Here is a 23076-nt window from a genome sequence, read left to right on the forward strand (position 1 = left end):
ATTCAGATCCTTATGCTTGCCCATTTTCCCTTCCTCCAACACATCAACTTTAAGAACAGACTGTTCACTTGCTGCCTTATATACCACATCCACTGACAGGTTTCATTATAACGAGATACATTTTCACTCAATTACTAAATATAATAGAAAAAACAGTTAGTTTTAGTACTCAATCTCTATGTAAAACACATTGTACATGTTAGAGTTATAGCTCTAGTAATATCACACACACACACACCCACACACATACACAGATGGTGCTATGCAGCCCTCAGTATTTACCTTTCTGTTTTTTCAGCATGGATGCATAGTGATCAAATTATGCTCCAGTTGCCAAAAGGACACACATTACTATCTTCTACCACCATGTTGTCAAACTCTGCTTTCCCTTTTTCATGCAATTCCTTGGGCTCTACCCCTACCACCGTACCATCCTACTAACATGCTATCACCCTTACACCAGCCTCTCTCCAACAAAGATGTAAGATCTTGATTAAGACCAAGAGATGAAGAGAAAATAAACAGTGAGAGGAAAACAAAGAAAAGGACAGAGTTTGGGCAAAAAAAAAAAAAGAAAAGGGAAAACCCAAACAGGCAAATGTGATTTTCAATTAACAGAAGATGAAGAGTGAAACATGTCATTTACTGTCCCACTGCTTCAGATCAGAGAAAGAGTTACTTTAGATATTTAGAAAGAACATTTTATACCATGATCTACAGTTACAGAGGTCAGAGGACCAAGTGCATCTTGTGTATACGAGCTACAAGCAAAAATTGGAAGTAAAAGTTACACATTTATTTATTTATATTGATTGATGCTTGTTCAATGTCTTCTTGATGAACTACACTGCTTTATAAACACTCTGGTCCAGCAGTAGGTGGCGGTAAAAACACCGACCCCCACGGTCCTAGAAGAAGAAGAAAGACCGCATGAAAGCAGGGGTGATGGATCGCTTTAACGGCCAAAAAAGAAAGACGGAGTCGAGAGACACAAATGCGTTGATCTCTGTACCGTGGGCGCGTTTCACAGCTTGGCTCGAGTGTGTGTGTGTCGTTACCTTCGACCTCGAGCTCGGACAAGCTATAGAGGTGAGTGACAGGCTTCCATTCGGTACTGCACTCACATCACATAGTGCAGGACACACACAGCACAGTGACGCTGGCCAAGATACTGGTATCCATCTCTGTACCAGTGTTCTGCCAATTAAGACCTCGTCAAGCGTACTGAGAATGCCAAGAGTACTGAACATGCTGAGTACTGAGAATGTAACCGGTACTGAGGATGCTGAGGGTACTGGGATACTGAGAATGTGACTGATGCTGAGGGTACTGGGATACTGAGTATGTGACTGATACTGAGGATGCTGAGGGTACTGGGATACTGAGTATGTGACTGATACTGAGGATGCTGAGGGTACTGGGATACTGATTATGTGACTGGTACTGAGGATGCTGAGGGTTTTGGGATACTGAGAATGTGACTGATACTGAGGATGCTGAGGGTATTGGGATACTGAGTATGTGACTGATACTGAGGATGCTGAGGGTACTGGGATACTGAGTATGTGACAGGTACTAAGGATGCTGAGGGTACTGGGATACTGAGAGTGTTAATGGCATGGAGGCTGCTGAGAGTATTGAGTATTAATAGTATTTCAACAAGCCCAAGTTTTAGGCTTCTTTAGTTGTACATGTAGCTTCAATAGTGACCATAAAAGAAAGAAAGAGTTAATGAGCAAATAAAAAAAACCAGATGTAAGTCATGTACTTACATGTAAACTATGTAAGTCATGTACTTTGAGTAGTTTTAGAATATGTATGTCAGGTTCCTCTAATACCAAATACATAATACCTCTTTATTAAACTGCCCATATTGATAAATTTCACCTACTGCTGAATTCACATACCGAGGTTCTTGAGGATGCTGTAGGTACTAGGATGCTGAGGGCACCAACGGTTTGTTGCACTGAAGGTTTGTGGAACAAAATCACGTGTTGTCTTTATTTATTGTGTATAAAACAATTATAAATTGTTAAACAACAAGTCTTCAATACCTCAAATTTTTAAGATGAAGGAGAGAGAAAGAAAGGAGAAAATGTTCCAGTGAAACGCAAGAGACTTGAGGTACAGGTGTGAGAATATGAGATGGGACACGCCTCCATTTCTGCTGCTGAATAAAACTGTACGGTTTACTGTAGAACATTTCTGGATTGTTCTACTAATACATTTGCCCATGATGAACAGTCTGACCTGAAGCAGCATGCAGCTGTTATAATCATGTATGAGAATCTAGCGAACAGAAAACACAGAGTGGAATTTTCTCAAAGCAAAGATGGTATTCTGCTCTTATATATGGAGCAGTCCCTTATTTTTCAACATTAAATGCAACAAAAATCTTCAATGATTTCATCAAGCATGAGAGAGAAGCTCTACACAATTTACATTAACGGCATTTGGCAGACCCTCTTATCCAGAGTGACTTACATTTATACAACTGAGCAATTGAGGGTTAAGGGCCTTGATCATGGGCCCATGAGTGGCAGATTGGTGGCCCTGGGATTCAAACTCACGACCTTCCGGGCAGTAGTCCAACACCTTAACTGAGCTAATACATCCCTTGCAATTGTGCTTGCATGACTTAGAATTCAGTCTCAGATCTGATCCTCCGGATTTCCTTTGCTTATTTAGCTCTGCCAATAATGCATCCTTAATGCAATCCTGATTGTGTTATGACATTCATTTACATGTGAGGAGACAAAATAAACACCAGTTTTTCACTGATGTAAATTTTTTAAGCGAAGAGTCTTCACAGTTAAGGACACAGAGAACAGAGTAAATGGACAGTTCAAGATCTTACTTGTCATCTGTACTTGAGGACCATGAAATTCTTATTTTATTAATTTCCCAAACAAAAGGTAAAATGAGGTAGAAATAAGAAACAATATGACAGCAACAATAAATAAACAGGAGACAATATACAATAACAACAATGCAAAGATTTCCTGTAGTATAAATATTAAAATAACAAAGAGATTTAACATAACAGGAAAAATTCCTGACAGGAAAATGTTTTGCCACACGGGGCACCATCTTGCAACATATCATCACTCACAGTGGGGTGAATAAATTGAGGGTTACGGGAGGATGTTTATAATCTTTGTAGCTTCCGGGAAAATGTATTCTAGTGCCAGGATGTTCTTGTCCTAATTAGTCTGTTGAACCTGCTGAGAGGTTAGGAGTTTGAATAGGCTGTGTGGGGTGTGACAGGTCCCGCTTTCTGGTAAGGGATATGTACATGTCCTGGAGAGCAGGTTGGTCCTGATGATGAGCTCTGCTGACCTTACTGCCGTTTGAAGTATGAACTTAAAATAATGAAACTGATAGTGAAAGATTTATAAATGGTGCAAAAAAGGATTCTTGTACACCAGAGTCATCATCAAAACAGCATCATGGTGAAGGTGAAGGAGCTTCCTAAAGTTCATTAAACAACACTTGAGTGGAGCTTTATAATCATCTCCTGTGTGTTGTTGTAAGCTGCACCCTGTCCTCCGTACTTTTTTTTTTCAGTTCAGCATTCAGAGTGAAAACATGAAGTAGTAAAGGTTCAGCAGGTGTCTCTAGTGATCCTGTTAATTTCTCTGTGCAGCCATTCACCCAACACTGAACTTGTTTATATTTTTTATTTGTCTGTTTTATGTTTCAATTTGAATTCCATCAGGTATGACATTTAATGTAGTAAAAGAAGAAATACATAAATATACAATGTGTATGCAATGTGAGTTAGCTAATGTGTATGTTATTATTATTATTATTATTATTATAAAGTTTATTGCGCCTTATGCCACTGTGAATTATTTTGTTATGAATTTTTTTTCTTCTTTTTTGTTGACACAAAACATGTTGTCTAGATATATAGTATTTAAAATTTCAAGATCATATTTTTTAAATTAATTAAAATTTTTAATTGTATATATATATATATATATATATATATATATATATATATTTATTTATTTATATCCGTATTTTTTCTTATTATTATTATTATATATTTATTACTTTTTTCTCTTCTTTTTCCCTACTTCTTTAAAGCTTTTTTTAAGACAATGGGAATTGTTAAAAGCGCTATACAAATAAATTGAATTGAATTGTTTTGTAACTTTGGCTTCTGAAGAGGTTTTTTTGATGCAGATTCAGTCTTGAATCTGATGCAGTTTTGGTCTACTCTAGGCCATAGCAGATTTAAAGTTAGTACACATTTGGTTGGACAAGCAATGGCTTAATAGAATGGCTGACTTTCAGAACTCAGCAAACATTGGCTGTCACTGGCTGAACATAGAGGAGGTGGATTTTTAACGTAGCTGAAATTCTCTCATTGTCCGAGTGTACTAAATCACTATATACAAACAATGCTGAATAATAGATAATAAATGAATGCAGCACATTTTGAGATTTCACATTAGCTTGTTGGATTATTTTTACTGCTTAAAATCATCCCACATATTACAAGCCACTAGAACCTAGCAGTATTTGCTTTTGTCTGTTTTCGTAGATGATGTACCCACATGATGCTAAACTGACAGAGAAGGAGGTAAGTGCATGAGGTATGTGCATTTTTATGAAAATGGATAATTAGCTTTACTATTCTGAGAGTCAATTTTTTTTTATTATTTTTTCCCCAGAAAACAAGCATATGCTATTTAGCATTTCCTGACTCATTTTCAGGTAAGTTCATTCACAGTGATGAGCAGAATGGTCAGAGTTGTGATACAAAAGCAGTGTGGTACCAGTATCAAAGTCCTGACTTTCCTAGTAACATCATATAATAAATGAACCAGTTCTAAAACGGTAGCTATATATGTAAACTACATATATACTCTCTTTGCCAAAACCATTTGGCTGTTCACAAGCTACTATTCATAGAGGAGTGCTGGATATGATGAGGAAGCCAAGTGTCATGCAGAGCTCCTTCCTCCCTCCCAATTGAAGTTCATAACATGGCCTTCCACAATTTTGGTAGTTGCCGATGTCTAAGTTGTTTAGAGTGTTATAGAGATATTAATAATACAAGAGATGAAGGCGATGAAGACTTGTGTGATGATCTGGAGCATTGGGAAATGGATGGGATCTAGCTGGGGATAATGTGCAGGATCTGATAGAGGAGAACATGTCAAAGACAGAGGAGAGAAATCCTGAATGTGTAGTGTAGAAACGGGGTATTAGTAAAATTAATCAGACTTTCATCAGAAGGCAGGGAGGAGGGTGAAGAAAAATAGTTATAACAAAATAAGATGTGGTGTTTGCAGAGGCTTCCAGCTTTCATTTGTAGAAGTGATGGTTTTAGCTGCTGTCTCATTGGATGAGAACTTTGACAGAAGAAAGCGATATTTGAGAAGATTGGAAAATTTTATCATTATAGAATTTGGGTTTTCTTAAGAAATTTTATTAACATCGCTGCCATGGTAAAGCAATCCATGAACAAAGTTTTATCATACATTTTAGATACAAATTAGTTAAACAGGGACAATGTGTAAAATTTAAAAAATATTTGAACATGTACTACTGCAGTTTTGTTGTGTCCAATTCACAGTTGTTTTTGAGTTGCTTTGAGTTTCATTTTGCTTGTAGGTCTGTTATAGGGTGAGATATTACTGGATTGGTTCAGCAGGTCTGAGCCTGTTAGTGTTAAAATGGAAATGCTTTGTTTCTTTTATGATTTTTTTATGCTGATGTCACATGTAGTGCAATTCTTCTGCCTATAGGATGCCTTGGGGACACACAGTTCAGTTTTAGGCTGCGGCAGTCTGTGGGACGAGCGAGTGGCATGTGTTTTGGTGACAAAGATGCGTACAACAAGGAAGCACCACTAACGCTGCAGGTAAGAAGTGATCTTAGTATAAGCAAAATAATGAAACGGGATCTGTCATAGATCGCTCAGTCATAGAGCTCTATTTTTATCTTGTTAGAAGGAGATGGCTCACTTCTACGGCTATGTTTACTTTAGACAAGTAAAGGATGTCTCTGTCAAAAGGGGCTACTTTCAGAAGGTGAGTATATGAAATGATAGAAACCTTTATTTCTTTGTGCAGGAATTTATTAATCACTGCACTGAATGTCTTTATTTTCACTTAGATAACAGTATGTGATTTGAAATTTACTTGTTTGCTGTGTTTGTTCCTGAATATATGTTTGTTTGTTTGTTTTAATGAACAGACAAAAAGCAGCAGTCCTTTTATTAGATCAGTAAAATTCAAACGAATGTGAGTGAGAATCAGATTTCTTTCTCTTTTTTCTCTTTTTAACTAAATATATAATCTGTATGTTGAGTGTATCTTAGTGGCTTAATTTTGAAAAGTTTGAGAATAAAAATGGCATAGATGCAAAATGGTAAAAATCCACTGAAATTTATTAGATTTTTATTTTTATTAGAAATTTACAGATGTACCACTGTATCACTGGTGAATATGGGTGTCAGGGGACTAGGATGACAAATGTCAAAAGATTGAATCTGTGTTCATTGAAGCATTTTTTTCTTTGGCTGGCATATTATTTGATTCAACCAAGGCTCAGTTGTAGCTTGGCAGATGCAGTCAGATTAAATCAACCTGGTACTCCGTGATCCGTGATGCCACGTCCTACGGCTATATACGTCCTACGGCTGTATAATGCTGTATAATGCTATATAGTATACTTTTTTTTAAATAGCAAAACTGAAACTGTGATTCCCAAATGGAGTGGCACTTAATTGTCTTTGTGCATAGTTATAATATAGAGCATAAATTGAAGATATACATGAGTGCCATGAACAGCTTGTAATCTCGCTGAGAGATTACAAAAAACTGAGAGAAGACCTTCTTCCTAGTAAGCTGATAGAGAGGCTAGACTTTTGTTGTCCAATGGCTTCTCCCTGTTCAGTGTTGTCACAGTGGAACACTTGATCCACATATTTGAGGGTTATGGACACAACCCTCCCATTTTATCTGGGCTTGGAACTGTTTTGTGCCTAAGAATCAAACCCTGGCTGCAGCAGTGAGAGCTCTGGATCGTGCCAGTGGACCACCAGGGAACTATCAAATTTATTTGTCAGTGAAAAATTAAACCATGGATTGCCACAAAAGACAATTTCAATTGAATTCAATCATTCCTTTTTTATTTCAATTTTTTATATTCTGATATTTCCAACCTGGAAAAATTGCTTTGAGGATGAAAATATACATCACAGTTTTATGGCTGTCTTGTTGCTAACAAAACGTAATCGTATATTCATAGTCTGTAGTCTCCAAAGGACAGAGGTTGAAAGTGGCATCATTTAGAGCTCTGACTGACCTAGTTAAACAGTATTTAAGTACCTATGTATAATATGTACTTAAATACAGTACATATTACGGAAATTATGCATATTAGAATTATTAATATATTTCTTACATGTGTTTTTCCCTACAATATAGTTTTTTTTAATTTACTCCAACTAAAGAATAAAAATCAGAATTTCAAGCTTGAGAAATTACCCACATTTAATTTAGTAATGGTGTCAATAATTTTAGAGCACAATTATCTGTACATGAATTTTAACCTGTTTCACACAATGCTTTATTGTTTTCCTCACATAGCACAGTTCTTTTCAAGATATGAGCAAATACAAATAAACATTGAACTATTTTACTCTTGGTCCTAGTCTCTGGTGCTGGTGTCCAGACTGCCGTATGTGTGCTTGTTCCAGTCTCTACTCCAGATCATTGCTCCTGAGTACTTTGAGAAGTCAGAGCCTTGTTTGGAGGCAGGTGAGGACAGTTAGTCCATCAGTCTAACAATAGCCCTATTTAAATTGCATTTTAGGTTTATGTTGTTTTATATTTTTTATATGGGATACGTAGGTTTCTAACATTGTGTTTCACAATTGATAATATAGTGATGGACTAAATAATAAATCAAAAGTTGCATATCCACCAGGGTAGTGAAAGCTCTCTTGAAACCTAATTGGCGAGGTAAAAACGTTAGTTCACAAAAAGTAACAAAATATTATTAGCTATTTGTTTTATTTATTCATACAGTAGCCTGATATATGTGTTGTAAATCTATTGCAGTTTGCAATGAAATTGATCAGTGGCCCCCACCTGTGCCAAGCCAGACGCTGAGTTTGCCTGTGATGGGAGTCATCTTACAGGTTTGGAGTCACCCTTCTTTCTTGCTTATAGTTTAGTAGTAAAATATACCATGCTGAAGCAAACTTGGAAATGCTTATTTAAATGATGTTTATGCCAGCAGCACCAGGATGTATCTTGCAGTGTTGTACCTACCCTTCATAATATTTACAGTATATGGACTGAACAGACCATTTGTCCTAAATGAATACAAATACAAATATGAATATCTTCATCTTCTTTGAGGAACCTTGCCAGAAAGCCAGATTAGATATGTCCATCATGATCTCTCAGGACATAGAAAAACAAAAATGATGTGAAAGTATGAGTTTTTTTTTTTTTAAGAACAGCTCACAGGAACCCATGGAGAAGAATACCAGTTTTCAACAAAATTCCCCTCCTAACTACTACTCCAAAAATAAATAAATAAATAAATAAATAAATAAATAAAAAAAGACCTGAACTTTAGATGTTCAGGAATATGGTAGATCATTGTTCTTAGTTTTCTTAGTGGTCATTGTACACAGAAACTGGCAGCCATGCTCATGGCAAAAAAAGTTGACATTGTAATAATGGGAGATGCACTGTTTGGTTTTAACCTGGCCTATGTATTGCACTGAGTTGCAATTGCACTGAATTGCACTCCAAAGTAAAACCACATTTCTATCATGGTTGTGTAGAAACAAAAACAAATGTGTTTTCATATATTCAGCTGTTGCTCCATATAGCTCACCAAGACGGCACACTGTGCACAGAGCTGCATGTCTCTTCTATGCGTATTTCACTATTCTTCAATGATTACAGTTATTATAAGCAATTGTTCTCAGAAAATCATCCATGCATTATAATGAAATGCTGCTTGTAGAACTCACTTTGACTCGCAGCAGGTCCCGTGAACGTTGTCTGAACTTTCTGAAATGTACAAACTCAAGAACTAAAATAAAGGTGGTAAAATATTATTAGATGGGTATAAATAATATCTGTTATAAATAAAAATATTTCCTGTATTTTAAACTTTTTTGTCTAGATATTTTAGAAAAACTAATTGAAAAACATAAACCACTCAATCAGGGTATATGTCAAAAATGAAAATATAAAAGAAAGAAATAAAATTTGAATATAAAACTAGAAACTATTAAATTAGATAAAGATGTGTCTCAGTGGTGCAGTGGGTAGCACTAGTGTGTCCTCATGGGTTTCCTTCAGTTTTCTGTTTGGCTTAGTTTTCTGGTTCTGGGCTGGTTGGGTTGATGAGTTTGTTTGTTGGTTTCATGGGTTGCTTGGTTATTTGGTTGGTTGGCTTAACTCATATTTGTGTAATGGTCTATTTTCAGGTCAAAATTCCTTCAAAAGATGATAAACCGTTAGGAAGTCCAGGCAAACAGGGACCAAAAGAGGTGTGAGCTTACGTCTTATTTGTGATGATAAGTATCAGTAGATCAACTACTGATGATTGTGCACTCAGTAGATGAAATGTTGATTTGAGACCCTTTTATGTTTTGTTTGCTGTGCAGAACCATCTCTCCTCTCCAATGGTTCTCCCTACTATCCATGAGCTGGATCTTTTCAAGTACGTATGTGGCTGCTTGGTTTTATCTGTTGCATGGATAATTAAGCCAAAACTTCTCATTTAATATTTGCATATAAGGTATGGCTGTTAATGTGTTAACATACATAATTCATTTTAAAATTATAAGACATTACATTTTAATTGCATTAACACACAGTCATTAATAAGTTTTTGTATATGTTACTAACATAGACAATTATTGTTTCTGTACTTTGTACTTTCTTATTTGTTTTGTTTTAAAACACTTTTCAGTACCATTGATGAAGGTGTCATACTTTACAATCTTTATATTAAGTGCCACTAGTGTTAATTTTGTCACCTATTTTTAATTTAGTCTTAGTCTTGTGCCAAATGTCCTTGTTAGTTTTAGTCATATTTAGTCATTCACATATCTTTTTTGTTAGTAAAGCTTTAGTCGACTAAAGGTCTTTTAATTTTAGTGTAGTTTTAGTCAAAAAATTTTAGTCTTTTTTTAAAATAACACATTATTACTGAGATTATTACTGATAATTATGAGATTTATTACATTTCAGTAAAAAAAAAAAGAAATGTGTGCGACTGCAATAAGGGAGGTTTGGCGAATCACTGCTCCTGGATTGCATTACGCAGCTCCGCACACTCTACGGAGAAGCACAGGCACGCGCAGCGTGCACGCGCAGTCAGAGCTGGAGGCGTTTATCTATAACAGGGGAGTCAAACTCAAATTCACAGTGGGCCAAAATATAAAACTGAGATAAAGTCACGGGCCAAACTGAATATTTATTGAAAAATTTACTGCAACTGATATGTAATGTTCAACCTTTTTCATATGGAAACAAACTTTAGTTTTGCTTGAACACAGGATTTGGAACAACCAGAGCTTGATATTACAAACACATACTGTAAGAAATTAAATTTGAAATAAAAGACACATCAGTGGTGTTCATTTCTTATTTAAATAAATAAAATAAATGACGCCTCTCACTGGATCATTTTAAGCTCCTTTTTGAAGTGGATCTTTTTCAAAAACCAACAACAAAACAACCAAAAATTATAATTTCATTCAATGAAAATCCAACTTTTCGACTAGTGTCTTCTTATGTTATATTCTTTGGTTACAGACACGTTAGCTCCGTTAGCACACAAGACAAACAGGTCTGTCCTTTATATTCATGAACAGATAATCTGCCTCACACCTGTCTTGAAAGCTCCTATTGTCCATCTTTCGTTTGGCCATTTTTGTGGAGGGTGGAGTTAACTTGCCCGATGTGACTGTAACATGGTCTTAACGACTGTCAACAGAGAATGAGGGGCATTTGCTGTTCGTGACTACACGTCAATACAGTGGCAAGGCATTCTGGGATTTGTAGTATTAGCGGAGCTGGTGGCTAGCCAGCTGTAATGCACATTTGATATGATCTCGCGGGCCAAATATTATGGCCTGAGTTTGACACCCCTGATCTATAACGTTAATCGGCGGAAAGCCGCAAAGACCAAAAGCAGTGAAATTTCACTATTCTTATTACCACAAACAAAGTTGATAGCACAAACAAAATATTAATGCAAACAATCCATTCAATACTAAATAAAAATAACATTTACTGATTTGGTCTTTGTCTTGTGAATATTTGTTTATTAATGACTGCATTAATTGGACACACTGTTGTAGAGAATGCACACATACATGAACTGATTTGATTCAAGACTGGCATCATTACATCATGCATAAAATTTTGGTGTCCACTTTTGCCATTTTAAATAATACCATAACTTTTGGCTTACTATGTAATCAAATAATATATAATATAAAACTTTTCTTTTTTAAATTCTCACTGAGGGCTAAAACCCCTAAAGATGAAACCCTAGAACCGCCCCTGCTCTTATGCCTAGCGAAAATCACTGAAATTTTACTTTTTACTTTTATTTCAAATAAATAAGTACATTAAATATCAGAAAATTACTTTTGATACTTAAGTACAGTATATATCAGATACTTTAAGACTTTTACTTGAGTAATATTCTAAAAGGTAACTTTCACTTCTACCAAAGTCTTTTTCTAGTACGATACTTTTACTTTTACTCAAGTATTGCTTTCTAGTATTTTATACAACACTGCAGGAAATATAATTTAACACAAAAAGCTGCCTAGACGGTGGACTTGCGCTCAGGAGTTTGGACGAATTGTTTCTACGCACACACTAAACAGCGTGAAGCCGCAAACTCGTTCTGAATATTTTAAAGGCGTAACAGCTGATGAAAAAACAGAGACAATTGTAGACGAAAATGAAGAGAGCTTTTATCTTAGTTTTTATTTTATACAAAACATTTTCGCCTCGTCTTTTTTCGTCAACAATAATGCATGTTAATTTACTCTTAGTAAGCGTTTTTGGACAGTGGTGCAGTCTTGTCATCGTCTCGTCTTAGTCATGATAAAAAAGGTTGTTGACGAACATATTTTGTCTCGTCTCGTCTGACGAAATTAACACTAAGTGCCACAGACATACGTTTTTAGTCTGGAATTTAACAACACCCCATTTATAAAAAAAAATACTTCAGAGCTTCAGACTACAGCGGCATTAACAGGTCACTACTAGATATTGTTTAGTCACCAAAACTACTTTGGTGCATTACATAGACAACTCACTGTTTTTTGTGCAAAGTTTTAGTATAAGGTTTTATCCGAGTTAAGACTTATTGAACATTATTTATTGCATTATCAGGATATTATTTCAGAATTAAGCTATACCAGGGGTTGCACGGTGGCTTAGTGGTTAGCACGTTCGCCTCTCACCTCCAGGGTTGGGGGTTCGATTCCCGCCTCCACCTTGTGTGTGTGGAGTTTGCATGTTCTCCCCGTGTCTCGGGGGTTTCCTCCGGGTACTCGGGTTTCCTCCCCCGGTCCAAAGACATGCATGGTAGGTTGATTGGCATCTCTGGAAAATTGTCCGTAGTGAGAGTGAGAGTGTGTGTGTGTGAGTGCCCTGCGATGGGTTGGCACTCCATCCTGCCTTGATGCCCGATGACGCCTGAGATGGGCACAGGCTCCCCGTGACCCGAGGTAGTCCGGATAAGCGGTAGAAGATGAATGAATGAATGAATGAGTTATACCACTGGAGATAGTAGAAGATACTTTTCCTATTCCAAAGAAAACATAAAGTTTGTATATATTCATTTTTGTGTCTCTAATTAATTTATTCCCAATCTGTGTGGATTAAATCTAGGAATAAAAACAACTACTGGAGTTAACACTATAACAATTTGATTATACAATTTGAACAATGATTTTTCTAGATACTAATGAGTGAAAGAAAATGAATATCTTCACAGTCCTAATATAAAGTCATGTAATGGACTAACATAAAGACCATTATTGCTCTACACTGACCCAGTTGACCTTTGACCCAATCAGGTGTTTCCAGTCTGTCCTCGTTCACATACAGTTGCTGTGGGAGCTGATGTTGCTAGGACAGCCGTTGGTCGTCATTGCACCCTCTCCCTCGGTGTCCTCAGAGACGGTTCTGTCTCTAGTTAGGTATACTTATCATTTTGCAAAAAATTAGAATATGTTGCTGATAGGTGTTGCTTTTTGCCCAAGACTTCCGGTTAGGTCGACTGCTTAATCGGTTATTAGCTCTGAATCTCTTCTCCTGGTTTTACCCTTCACCTTTTAAGCTGTGTGTATTTTTACAAATGATAAGCTAACGTGAAGAAAGAGCTCTTGGTTGAGAGATGCAATCTGAGAAAAGGGGGAAAGTCAGAAACATTGTACAAGCATTGTACATTAACAATACATCAATTTGCAATGTCCTGAAAAAAACAAACAAACAAACAATTATGCACTAACAACTGAACACTGAACAGGTCGGCCAAAAACCCCAGGAAAATAACAGCAGCTGATGAGGGAAACATTATGAGAGCTCTGAAGGAAAAAAAAACAACAGAGGTGAAGTCTCTGAGATAGATGCCATAGCACAAGATGTAAACACCATTTCACAAAGAAAGTCAGAGATGAGTTACAAAATCTCTGGAACATAGATTAACCTCTACCAGAATGATGGAAAGGAAAAAGTGTGGAGACAGAAAGGATCTGCTAATGATCCAAAACATACAAGCTCATTGGTAAAGCACAATAGAGGTAGTGTCATAGCTTGGGTTTGTTTTTATTAACTAATGATGGTAACAGCATTCTGATTTTAGATGTCTACAGAAACATTCTGTTTGACAATTTAAGGAGAAATGGATGTAACCTAATTAGAAGGATAATGCCACAAGACAGTGACCCAAAACAATGCCAACACAAGGGTAAAAAACGAAGGTTTTAGAGTTATCAAGTCAATAATCTCCTGAAGAAGAGACTGAAGGGAGAAACCCAACAAAGCAAAACATCTAAAAGAAGCTGTGCAGCAAGCATAGAAAATCATTAGAAAAGAAGAATGCAGCAGTTTGGTAATATCAATGGGTCACATACTTGATGCAGTTATTTCAAGCATAGGATGTTATTATTATTTACTTGAATTTTACTTAAAGACTGTACCTATAGATTTGCTTGAACAAAAAATGGGTGGCCTAATAAATCTAGATTTAAATACCATAAATTAAAATTAAAATAAAAAATCCTAAGCTCAGTTTCCACCAACCTCCCAAAAAAAATGCTGGTAGGTGGATTGGTAACCCCTTTGGTCTGAACGAGTGCAGTGTGTATATGTGAGGTGCCCAGTGTTCGTCTCCAGCCTTGTGTCCGCTGGCTGTGAGGACCGGATTGACTGCAACCCTGAACGGGATCAAGCAATTACTAAAGAAGAATTAATAATAGAGTTGCATTTTGATTTTTATTTTGTATTATGCACCAAAATATTGTTCAGATTTCTATTTAATGAAGTGCTTAAACTCATTTAGCTAAAACAGGGTGATCTATAGTGAAGTATTCACTTTTTTCTAGCTGCATCAGTCCACTGAAGTACTGCTGTGATTTTCGGCCTTACTTTACCATCCATGACAGTGAGTTTAAGGAGTACACAACCAGAACTCAGGCACCGTAAGCACCAACACGTTATGAACATTAAAGTAAACTTAACTATAGCACTAAAATTTAAATATTCTTTATGAAGAATTATTACAAATGTTCAGGCATGTTTTAGAGGATCATTAAAACCCAAAAGAGGACACGTTACTTTCTCTCCTCATTTTTATGCTTGTGTTTTTAGGCCTAATGTACTACTAGGTGTTACAAATCCTTTCTTTATAAAGACCTTTCAGAGTTGGCCTCACATCATGTGTCTTGGAGAGCTGAAAATGTCCAGTGAGTGATGCTTTATTTGAAATACTTGTGGAATGAAAGCATTTCTTGTTACACAATTTAATTTTAACTGTTTACATTTAGGAGATGTGCTAAAACAAGTTAAGGTCAAGAAACTGACCAAGTTGAAAACACTGGACACAAAACCAGGTGCATATAAATGCATTCCATCAATTTTAATTGCAAAAGTCATAATGACCAAATATTAATGAACAATAAAATGAACAGTATCTGTCTTTATATGTGTCCATAACTGTTCTGTTCTATTTCATCAAGGTTTATACACATCATACAAAACGTTTCTTCATAAAGACAAAGCCCTGATCAAGCGACTCTTAAAGGTAAATAAATCTGAGCCAGATTAAACGTGTCTTGAGTCAACCCATTAACTCTCCCCCCACCCCCCCCCCCCCCCAACACACACACACCTAAACATTCCATTTCTAGGGAATTCAGAGGAAAAGGCCTTCTGAGGTGCAGAGCGCCATCTTGAGACGCCATTACTTAGAACTGACACAGAGCTTTATAAATCCACTGGTGAGGACATTTTATGTCTTTGTGCTGAGTACATTTTGTCATTTTATTGTTTCCTTTAACCATTTTATATGAGTACTTAAAAAAGAATACAATGATTAAGAAGGGGATCATACCTCAAAACCCTGTCATGTTTTACAGGAACGATACATGGCCAACCTGATGCCACTGCAAATATCCATGACTCCTTGGAAGGTTAATTAAACCTAATTCAAACCTGTTTAGATTTTAAATGTTAAAGACAAATTTGCATTCATGATAAATGACTTGATTGTTGTAGCAAGTTTTAAAAAAAATGAATGAATAGAAATCTGGAAAGACTGGGAAAAAATTAAAAAAGGAAAAAGACAATGATAGAAGTGTATGTGTGTGTCTAGACTCCTCCACAGGTCCGCCCCTTCAGTCAGGATGAGTTCTTGGCAACTCTGGATCATGCTGGACCGCAAATTACCTCCATGCACAAAGGAGACTGGCTGGGACTTTATAAGTAACTCACTGTCTACAGTCTTACACTGTTTATGTTTTCTTGGTCAGTGAATATACTGGTCACTCATATTTATCTGTTTTAAAGGCAATTCTTTCAGTCTTCTAATTTTGACGGCTGGTTTCGGGCAAAGCAAAAGGAAATGACACATAAGGTGGAATGTCTTCATTTAGAGGCCATCTGTGATGCTGTGAGTACTAAATAAAAACTACTAATAAACGTAAAAACATTGGAGCATACCAACATTGCGCCTCATTTATTCATTTAGTTACGTCGAATCAATAAGCTTTTATTTTCATTTTGTCAATATATAGCTGATAAAGTACACAGCGAAATGAATCAGAGTTCCTCCAGGACCCTGCTGCTACACAAAGTTTACACAGGACTAAAAAGTGAAATGAAGCTATTCACATAAAGTGTATGTGTGCAACCCTGTGTGAACAGTGCAAGACAAAAGACTTACTGGTAAAAATTTGATTTAATATCATATTAATAAGCAACTGTTAAAGCTGAGGCGATGCACATACAGACTGGCCTCTGAGGTTTGCATTAGTTATTAAGACTAATATTTCCATATTTCTTTAACATATATGTGGATGTTTTTCACACACTCAAGAGCATGAATATGATATGAATGTTTTTTGGAATTTACTGGATTTTCTTGAATATCAAATTATCTGTAAAAGAAACCTTGTGTAAATCTGTTCGTATCATGCTAGATAATTAAGACCCATTATATGGAGGATATTCTTGTGTGATCTACTGGAATTGTTTTGCTGTGTTTTACTTTTTACAGGATCTGCTGAGTTGGATAAAAGACAAGTCAGAAGTAGAGACCGTTGACCTAATTTTAAAATTGCGTGAAAAATTGGTTAGTGATGCAGTTGTAAACTAGAAACAGTATTACACATATATAAAGACATTTCACTACTTTTTCTGGTGCATTTGCAGCTTAATTCTTCCTGATTGCAGTTTTAGTTATTGTTAGTTTCTACTGTTTTTCTCATCTATATTTTAATTAGATAAACGCCACAGTTGTGAAAAGGTCTGAGGTTAAATGTAGACCTGTCTGATTTCTTCTTCCTGCACTAGGTGAGAGCTCATATGCTTCAGCTTCCAGTGAAGGAGGAATTGCTGGACAAGCTGGAACGTTACATCCATTCTGTGATCAGCTCTCTGCCAGAGGATCTGCAGACAGTACTATACAAAGACTAACATTAAAATGATTTTAATGCAGGACTCAGAATAAGAGTTCAGCGCGTAACCCTGCTGCTCTATTTCAGACAGTTACGAGATCCAGCAAAACACAGATGTACCCATGAAAATGTTTGAGGTAGCTTTGTACTATACTGTACGTAAAGTCTGTGATCTGTGTGCCACATATGAAGTAACACTGGGGTGGGGTGAATGGTTGGAAATGTATTTTATGTAATGTTTTAGATTATCACTTTAATGATTATCACTTTAAAGCATATGTATATATTATATTGCATCAGAGATGCAAATCAAGGAATGTTAATTTAATGATTATATGCCGTCTGTAGTGCCAGAACTTGTATGTTCTTAACTAGTATGACAGAACCTCATACTGCACTTTATGCCATTATTTCCTCTAAGCTTTTTTTTTTTTTTACATAAAACACTCAATGTTCAGAAGTTTGTGGACACCTGACCATCACACCCACATGTGGTTGTTGAACATCTTATTGTTGATTCATTTCCCCTGTGATGCTGTTATAATAATCTCCACTCTTCTTTTCTGGGAAGGTTTTCCACTTGCACAGATATTAGACTTGTGGCTGTGCGGATTTGTGTTCATTGAGAAGCACAAGAGCATTAGTGAGATCTAGGGTTGCGAAGGGGCGGAAAGTTTCGGGTAAATTTCCGGAAACTTTCCACGGGAACTTAATCTGGGGAATTTTGGGAATATTCAAAATTGGAAACTTTATGGGAATTTTATGGAAATCTACAGGAATTATTATCTATGGGAATTATTTGGAAATATAGGGAAATTGATATAAACTATATCATATACAAACATAAATAAACATTTTGTTTGGTCATAAGCAGACATGCATGCAAGGAAATACAAATTTTAAAAATGACATCTTGACTAAGATTGAATTGTATGTAGAGCTTTAACTGATTTTTTCATTGAGTAACACAAAAGCATAATAAACATTATGCTTGTAATGCACATAATAAACTTAATAATTGTAATAAACATATTTCCCTATGATTGCTGTAAAATGAAAGCATCCCTCACCCTTGCCCTTCTAAAAAAAGTCCCAATCAAAATGTAAAATGAAGCATTTTTTATCAAGCTTATTAGGTCTCTGCTTCTGTGGTAGTCAAGGCCTGGAAAATGGAGGTGAATCCCCCCTTAAGTGATATATGGAGGATTTTTTTTTTTATTTCATTGAGTGTGTGGGGGGTCATCAAATTATCTGTGAATGTGATAACACTCCTAATTTACTGCTTAATAAGAGTTAGTAAGGTAGTTATTAAGTTTAGGTATTGGGTACCATTAAGAATGTAGAATAAGGTAATGCAGAATAAGGCATTAATATGGCATTAATATGTGCTTAATAAGTACTAATAAATAGCCAATATTCTATTAATATTCATGCTAATAAGCAACTAGTTAAATTACCCTAAAATAAAGTGTTACTGTGCATGTTATGGAAGAATGCAAGTACATGCAGTGGGTGTGGCCTCGATGGCCCTCCAATAAGCTGTGTGCAAGTGACTGAGGAATGCAGAGTACAAGTCAACTTAAATTGCCTTAAATCTTGTTGTTTTAAACAAAATTATGCTGCAAGATTTTTTTTTAACTACATTTAAGTTCCTTGTTATAGGCAACTCTGCATTTTTTTAAAATTCCCAGTTTATTTCCATATATTCCCATTAATTCCCATGGAAAGTTTCCAGCCTTGAAAATTCCCGGAATTTTGCAACCCTAGTGAGATCAGACACTGTTGTGATGTAAGAGTGAGCAGGTCTTGGGTTCAGTCTGTGTTCCGGTTCATCCCAAAAGGTGTTCAGTGCATGTGATGACTTTTAGAGGCTCAGTCATAACTTTTAGAGTATAGGAATACTGGTAGTTGTGAGTTGTCTGGATTGTCATGTACATAGTTTTATATTTAGAATTTCAATAATTACACTGATCTATTTATAATGTAAAAGTGATCAAACTCACACAAGTATTTATTTAAATTGTTTATCTATTATTACGTGTTTTCATTAAAATGTTAGAAGGCACTGAGAGTTTATGTTGATCTTTAATGTAGTGTATTAATATGTTATTATAAAAGTGTGATGTTTCCTATATATGTACAGTGCCAGGACAAAATCATCATATTATTAAGAAAAAAAAAAGTTTTTTCAAGGATTTAAAATATACATTTAAAAAGGCACTGAATAATTTCTTCTGATAGTAAATGAGCAAGACTTAAGCTGGAAAACAGATGTAATTTTACACAATAGGACACATTACTCTGATTATAGCTATAAGAAATGTCAAGAGAGAACATTAATGACATGGTGGTTACATGGTGGCTACTGATGCTCCAGTAAGGGTTTCCTGATTACAAGGTAATAATCAGAATTGTTTAGCAGAACGGGTTACTCAGTACTGGGATGAAAATCATCAGGAGCATATTTAAAATACCAAGAAACAGCAAATTATTGTGCATAACTTAAAAAAAATCTCCTTAGGTAAGAGGACTGCTTGCTTTAATATTGCTTCTGTTTATAAACACGTATACACACACTTCTAAACAAGCTTTCAAGGCACCGTTGACTAATATTGTACAAAGGAGGAAATTAAATAACTGATTTTTGATTATTTATTTTTCATTACCGACCAATAAATATTCTAGACAAATTTGCAGAGAATTATTCTCCTGGAATGTCAGAAAATGCTCGAAAATCACTGAAAATTTTAGCTGAACAGAATTACTCTACATAAACAGATATTGCAATTATAATTTGATATAAGCTTTAAAAATAAATGAACTGAATGATAGCATCATCTCTTCCTGGGTGTCCACCAGCTCTGCACTTGTTGCTTCATGACAGACTGCCTTTCTTGAGGGCTGAAGTGTAAGATGGTCAGAATGGCCATGAGCGTCTGCTGACGTCCTTTTGAATCTTGTAGTGTGAGGAATCTATAGATGATATTTTTGAGATATTCTAAGTTAGCACCGTCTCTGCTCTGGTCACGAATGCTTTTGTCCAGCTGAGCCTGCAACTCATCCATCTCCTCCTTGTGCCTCTCTTCAGTAGAAAAGAACTTCCCCTGTAGTTGATGCATGCCTTCCTCCAGCTGATGCTTTTGTTTGCGCAAAGCAAAAATTTCCACCTCGTTTCGAGCCAGTTGTTCAGCATACAGTAGCAAACTGTTTTTTGGGGGGTTGGCTAGCTTCAGAGTGTGCGTAATCATCTCACATTCCTCTTGTGAAGAACTGCCACTTTCAAAGTCAATATTGTCTTTAACTCCTCTCTCTGCTGCACTATCACTAGCAATCTGTCCTTGAATGCATTCAGCTCGTAGTTTTTCTAGCTCAAAGTCCTTCTCTTGGAGTAACGCCATGGTGCGCTCCCTCTGCTTGTGGAGCTCTTCCTCAAGATGCAAGAAGTTCTCTCTGTGCTGAGCTTCTAGCTTCTCCAGGTCCTGCTTATGAGCCTGCTGAAGGGCTGCTAGTGCTTGTTGGTGCACCTTGATCTCCTGTTTGTGTATCATGTTGGCTTCATCTGACTGGACACGCAGGTTGATGTACTTTTCTTTCAGTTCAACCAGCTGGTCTCGAGCTTCCTCAAGCTCCTTGGTCTGGGTGCTGTCTTTGCCGTTCTTATTCTTTAGGACCACCTGTGCTCGCACTTTGTAGCGTTCAAACTCCTCCTTCAACTGCCGCAGCTCTTGCTGATAGTATTGCACTGAGGCTTTTTCCGCATCCTGTCCTCCTGTTCCTTCAATTATTTTCTCAATTTCCAAACTTTGTTCTGGAGATTTCTGTGCAACCAGGTGCAACAGCTTCTTGACCTTCTCCAGCTTATCCTTCAGCGTGTTCACATCCAGATTAATTTCATCAAGACCAAGGTCACATGCGGTGGGCCTGGTAGTGCTGGCCGCAATAGCTAGGGCCTTGTTCTCTGTGTCCAGCTGCATGATATGTTCACGTTGCCTCTGAGCATTCTGCTGGTCCTTCTGCCTGGCTTTTTCGCAGGCACCCAACAGCCCTGACAGCTCAGAAACTCGCTCCTCTAAAGTTGCCACTCGTTTCTCCTCCAGCTTTGCCTGCTCCTGTAAGGAGGCTTCTGCCTGTGCAACCTGCAGAAATTTTAAACAAATAACATCTAAACAAATGTCAGTAATAAGCCATATAGGGTTAAAGAAGAACTATCAGAGTAAAGCCATACCTTTTTAATCTCCTGCTGAAGTTGATGGTTAAAGTGTGCTTTTAGATCAGCAATCTCTTGCTGCAGCTCTATCACCTGCTGCTCAGGCTTGCTTCTCTCAGCCTCAAGAACCTGTAGACTTGTTCTCAGCATTTCACATTCCTGAGTAACCTGCTTCAGCTGCTCTTCATAATCTAAACCCCGGTCTTTGCTCTGCATGGTTTCAGCAATGGTTTTCCTGGCATCCTCCAAACTAAGTTCAACATCCTGCCTAAGGCTCCGCTCCTCCTGGAGGAGTTTCTGGATTTCACGAAGCATGTGGCCATGGTCAAGCTGTTCTTGATCATACTGGTGTTGCTGCATAATCATACGTGCTCTGCACTCTGTTAACTGTTCCTGTACAACCTGGAGTTCAATCTGGTGCTGCTTACGCTCCTCCTCTGCTTTTTCCCGTGCCTCCTCCAGCTCCTGCTTCATCTTACGCTTATCGGCTTGGAAAGATGCTTCCATTCGAGACTTCTCCTGTGTAACCGTGGCCAAAGAAGTGGTCAAAGTGGATAGCTGAGACTTTAGTTGGTTTACCCGGCGGTCTGATTCTGCATTTGGTGAGGCTACAGTTTGCTCCACATTCACAGGGCCACTAGAAACGCCACCATTTTCCAGTTCACTCTTATCAGACTGTAGAAACACTGAGTTACCTTCTCCAGGACCGACCTGGTCTTCATCTGTTGCATCACTTTGAGTGCTGCAGCTAGTCACAATGCTTTCAACCCCTGACTCAGCGGCGTCCAGGCTGTCCTCACTGTGAATTGAACCACGGTCCTCAGGATGGTTGGTGGTCACTGGGCATGGTGCAGACACGGTCAGCACTTTGAAACTAGCTTCCAAAGCCTCTTTCTCTTTCAGTAAACTCTTATAGGCCTGAACAAGATCTTTGAAGCGGGTCTGGTACTGGATGAGCTGCTTCTTCTGACTCTCAATACAGTCAAGCAGTTCTTTTTTGCTCAGGCCTCCACCAAAGCTCATACCAAATTTCTCCATGTTTAAAGACACACTCGACTCATAAACTCAGTGAGGTTTCATAATATCGAGGGTTAGATATGTAAACCTGCAGAGGTGTAAGAGAAACATTAAAACAGATTATATATATGTATATATATATGTATATATATATATATATATATATATATATATATATATACACACACACACACATTTTATATATATATATATAATGAATATTTAAAAATATATATACACACAGTCTCTCTCATACACACACAGTCTTCTACTGACTGCAGGCCAAATTAAAAAACACATTAAAACAACACTTATGCTACAACTTTGGTAACTATAACTGCTAGTATAATTAATTATCTTTAAATATAATGTACATTATAAATACACTGTTGTTGAAACCGAACCGTTGCCATCGTAAAAACTATTTAATAAACTGCATAGCATTTTAGCTACTTCAGCTGCTAAAAAACAAATCAACCACAGAGGACAATTACCATTCACATTCTCCTGGTGGTCTTACAGTGATAACATCGTAACAACACCTGTACCTTAAAAGTTAAAGTCTGTTTGCTAAGTATGTAGCTAACTCGCGTCTCTTCCTGCTTCTCTTCCACAGAGCGCACCAGGAAGTGACGTCAGTACGTGACGCTCG

At 36.9% G+C, this 23076-nt stretch overlaps 2 protein-coding genes across 5 annotated transcripts; one reads left to right on the forward strand and one right to left on the reverse strand.

Annotated features, from left to right (window-relative positions):
• Positions 1-917: 917 nt before the first annotated feature.
• dennd6b (DENN/MADD domain containing 6B) lies at positions 918-19278 on the forward strand. Of its 4 annotated transcripts, XR_009649554.1 has the most exons (21): positions 918-1089; positions 4553-4591; positions 4683-4725; positions 5763-5878; positions 5967-6047; positions 7676-7781; positions 8085-8164; positions 9476-9538; positions 9656-9711; positions 13100-13222; positions 14630-14725; positions 14895-14989; positions 15071-15136; positions 15263-15327; positions 15434-15523; positions 15662-15715; positions 15898-16007; positions 16092-16194; positions 16319-16469; positions 16801-16875; positions 17097-17130. XR_009649554.1 is itself a non-coding variant. In XM_060887513.1 (20 exons), the coding sequence occupies exons 1-20, from the start codon at positions 931-933 to the stop codon at positions 17217-17219; spliced, it is 1743 nt and encodes a 580-aa protein (XP_060743496.1). In that variant the 5' UTR covers positions 918-930; the 3' UTR covers positions 17220-19278. The 4 variants fall into 4 exon arrangements, 3 of the variants coding, with proteins under 3 accessions (XP_060743496.1, XP_060743497.1, XP_060743498.1); XM_060887513.1 differs by lacking the exon at positions 16319-16469 and having other exon boundaries at positions 17097-19278; XM_060887514.1 differs by lacking the exon at positions 16319-16469 and having other exon boundaries at positions 15074-15136; positions 17097-19278.
• A 444-nt stretch (positions 19279-19722) lies between these two features.
• On the reverse strand, positions 19723-23076 carry gcc1 (GRIP and coiled-coil domain containing 1). The gene is made up of 3 exons (XM_060887512.1): positions 22919-23076; positions 21426-22512; positions 19723-21336 (listed from the first exon to the last, which is right to left on the reverse strand). The coding sequence occupies exons 2-3, from the start codon at positions 22443-22445 to the stop codon at positions 20035-20037; spliced, it is 2322 nt and encodes a 773-aa protein (XP_060743495.1). The 5' UTR covers positions 22446-22512; positions 22919-23076; the 3' UTR covers positions 19723-20034.

Source organism: Tachysurus vachellii, chromosome 14 (assembly GCF_030014155.1).
Source record: "Tachysurus vachellii isolate PV-2020 chromosome 14, HZAU_Pvac_v1, whole genome shotgun sequence".
NCBI classification, from domain to species: Eukaryota; Metazoa; Chordata; class Actinopteri; order Siluriformes; family Bagridae; genus Tachysurus; species Tachysurus vachellii.